Raw genomic sequence first — 3,606 nt, forward strand, 5'->3', positions numbered from 1 at the left:
AGAAAAGCTATTGCAGCCCCCATAGAATTCATGGAAAGCAACAACAGGCCATCCTTCATGATATCAACAATGCCCCTCCTGCAACTTGCCCAAGGGAGGATTTATAGCCTCCATCTGTATTTAGTTTTACACCCCCTGGTCTAACCCACTTTTTAGTCTAGGGAGAGAATATATAACATTCTGCCATGAGCCTTCCAATCCCAAATTTTACTGTTACATTTGCATATCCTTTTCCAATGCTCTTTTGTCATCAATCCACAATTGCCATCAGCTTAATTAGCCCCTCCACCTACCAGACCACTCTTGAGGCATTCATCTGGATATTCCTATGTTTGCCGTCATTACGCTCAGATCATAAGAAATAAAGAATCAATAGGGGCAGAAGGATAGTCTTGGTCTCTTTACTTCCTTTTTTCTTCTTCTCATCATCGAGTGATGATGCATGCTCTCCTATTCTACTAATTTTTAATAAGATGCTTAATCAAAACAGATCAAGCTTTCATTGTACTTAATCATAGATTGGAGCGTTGAAAAAAGATGAAAAGTTGATGTCAAAGTTCACAATTGAGGACAAGTGTCTTTAAGGGAGATGGAATGATACTTCCATATATTTCTTGTTTTGTTTATTTTATATTTCCATTTGTAGCTTTATGTTTTAGTTATATTTTGAATTAGTCAAACTAGTTGGAGTGGGTTGTTGGAGATACAAGACCTCATTTTCTCGTACATGAGTTTTACACATGTATTATCATTTTTTCCGGAGGGATATTGGGAATCATGGAGCAATAACTTTAGTTTTGGGTCTAGTTGTGTTGTATATAAACACAACGATCAATGAAAATAACATCAGATTATTTTGGTTGCAAACATAGTTTTCATTTTGGAGTTTTAGTTTTCCTCAAAAATCTGTCTATGGAGGTCAAGGCGCCGTTGAACGAGCCTGTATCTTATTTTAATATTCTTACTACAAAATCGACCATATCATGGTGGGAGGATTATTTAGTTCCAAATAAGAATACCTGCCATAGTCACGAGTCTCTTTATATACGCGACTCTTGTCATAGTCAACGAGATTGTAACTTCCAGGAAGAACTTCGAATTGATGCTTCTTCGGCCTAATACAATATACAAGTGGGACTTGCACTATGAGTATGCTGTGTCAGCGTCAAAAGCAGCCTCGGAGCACAGGCGGTTACATAGTTCGTTCCAACCAAGCCATAGCCCTCCCAGACGCTTCTTTTTTTGACTTGCGATTTTCTAGCATGACGCGAAGCGAAGGGATTGTATTTAACCTATGATCGGGATCCCTTGGATAACCTTATGTTGATGCCTTTCATTGGCTCCAGATTAGTCGACCAGAATGGAACCATGCAGACACGAGATTGATCTTCCAAAGAACAAGGCCTTTTTCGTATAAGGAGTCTTGGTCTCAAGTCAAGCTGGGGCCTCATTTCATGCTCGTAAAAACAGAGATCATTCTCACAGGTTTTAATTCTGTTCTAAAATCCTAAATTATCTGAAATCTTCCAAACTACTTCTGTTTCTATGATTCCTTGTAGGGCCAACTATCTGCATTAGTTCCTTGATGAAATGGCATTAGATACTGTCAGAATTTTCATTTGTCTTTTGATGAATTCTAATGTTAGTTTTGAAATTTTACTTCATGGGATGGAATTATTTCGCAGTTATTAATTCCTATTATGAGTTATCTTCTTCTTATAAGCCACAGCAGTTCCCTTTTGCAGGGATAGAAATTGATGGTGAAGAACTTGCTAGTTTTGTTGAGCATGTTGATAAAGACAATGATGGAATTATAACTTTTGAAGAATGGAGAGATTTTCTTTTTCTCTATCCGCATGAGGCTACCATTGAAAACATTTATCGGTATTGGGAAAAAGTATATCTTGTTGATATTGGTGAACAGGCTGTAATTCCTGAAGGCATCAGCAAACATGTTCATGCAACAAAATATTTGATTGCAGGCGGAGTTGCTGGAGCCGCATCTCGTACTGCAACTGCGCCTCTTGATCGTCTCAAGGTGGTTTTACAAGTTCAGACTACACGTGCTTGCATTTTTCCTGCAGTTAAAAGCATTTGGAAGGAAGGGGGTTTTTTGGGATTTTTCCGGGGTAACGGAATAAATGTGTTGAAGGTTGCACCGGAAAGTGCCATTAAGTTTTATACATTTGAAATGTTGAAGAATGTTATCGGTGGTACTGAAGGAGAAAAACGCGGTGATGTAGGAACTGTAGGACGACTAATTGCAGGTGGTTTGGCTGGTGCTGTGGCACAAACCTCTATTTATCCAATGGATCTAGTGAAAACTCGATTACAGACCTGCGTGTGTGAAGGTGGAAATGTTCCGACCTTGTGGAAATTGTCAAGAGATATATGGATTCAAGAGGGACCTCGGGCCTTTTATCGAGGACTGCTACCATCTGTTTTGGGAATGATCCCTTATGCAGGCATTGACTTAACCATGTACGAAACCATGAAAGATGTATCCAAGAAATATATTCTCCGTGAAAGTGGTATGATCGTATACATTTTTCAGTACATAAATACTTGGCCCACTAGTCTGTCATTATCTGTCAGACACAGCATGATTCTTGGGATTGTTAAAAGTTTATATTCTATGCAGAACCCGGTCCTCTTGTGCAACTCAGTTGTGGATCAATTTCAGGAGCTGTTGGAGCCACCTGTGTTTACCCACTGCAGGTTGTAAGAACAAAGTAAATAGTTTACATAAGCCTGTTTGGCTAAAGCTTAAACAGCTCGCTTAAAATGCAACTAAGTTTTTAAATGAATGATTTTATACGGTGCAAGTTAACTATACTTTCTAAATAAGTTACATTTTTTGTTTAAAAGTGAGAAAAAATAAGTCATGCAAAATATGGAAACTACAAGTTACTCTTAAATAACTTCAACTTTTTTAAGCTTTTAGCCAAACATGCTCATCCTCTTTGAAGAACTTCCCGTCATGCAAGTGATATTACTTACTTCCTGTAATGCTGACAATGGTTTGTTCTCAGAATGCAAGCGCAACATACAAATACAGATGCTGCTTACAGGAGCATGTCAGACGTATTCTGGAGAACATTTCGGCACGAAGGTTTTAGGGGCTTCTATAAAGGACTTTTTCCTAATCTTCTTAAAGTTGTACCAGCAGCAAGCATTACGTATCTAGTTTACGAAAGCATGAAGAAGAGTCTAGATCTTGATTAGTTGATAATTCTTCCCTGCGAGGCAGCTACAATTTAGACCAAAAAGAAAATAAAAATGAAGCTGATTATATTGATAAAGGTATGATAAATTTATTTTTTTATTTTTTTAAAAATAAAAAATTAACTAGCGTTATTCGTATTGCACATTATATTTTTATTTCCATGGGATGGCAATGCGAGAGACAGCAAAGACCGTTGACTATCCTCGTGGAATTGGCCGACTGACTATGTTTGATATTTAAATATACATAACAATGCCTGTGTATCTTGATTCTTGAGAAATAGGTAATTGTTGTTATTCTGGCTACATTACTAAAAGAACTATAAAATGTTCATGAAGTTACCATTTTTGCTATATTGATTGTTAAAGCATTTTTTTTTT

At 37.3% G+C, this 3,606-nt stretch overlaps 1 protein-coding gene across 6 annotated transcripts in view; it reads left to right on the forward strand.

Annotated features, from left to right (window-relative positions):
* LOC111391783 (calcium-binding mitochondrial carrier protein SCaMC-3-like) overlaps positions 1 to 3,579 on the forward strand; it is a 5,413-nt gene extending 1,834 nt beyond the window's left edge. Inside the window, exons 2-5 of one of the 6 annotated variants that reach the window (XM_023017043.1) lie at positions 1,347 to 1,485; positions 1,746 to 2,531; positions 2,642 to 2,732; positions 3,033 to 3,579. In XM_023017043.1, coding sequence (XP_022872811.1) covers positions 1,347 to 1,485; positions 1,746 to 2,531; positions 2,642 to 2,732; positions 3,033 to 3,225 — 1,209 coding nt within the window. In that variant the 3' untranslated portion in view covers positions 3,226 to 3,579. Of the gene's footprint in view, positions 1 to 6; positions 1,486 to 1,732; positions 2,532 to 2,641; positions 2,733 to 3,032 lie in introns of those variants that run through there. The other 5 variants (XM_023017045.1, XM_023017044.1, XM_023017040.1 and 2 more) reach the window with 5 other exon arrangements.
* The last annotated feature ends 27 nt before the right edge of the window (positions 3,580 to 3,606 follow it).

The sequence above is a fragment of the Olea europaea genome, unplaced genomic scaffold (assembly GCF_002742605.1).
Source record: "Olea europaea var. sylvestris unplaced genomic scaffold, O_europaea_v1 scaffold830, whole genome shotgun sequence".
In the NCBI taxonomy this organism is placed as follows: domain Eukaryota; kingdom Viridiplantae; phylum Streptophyta; class Magnoliopsida; order Lamiales; family Oleaceae; genus Olea; species Olea europaea.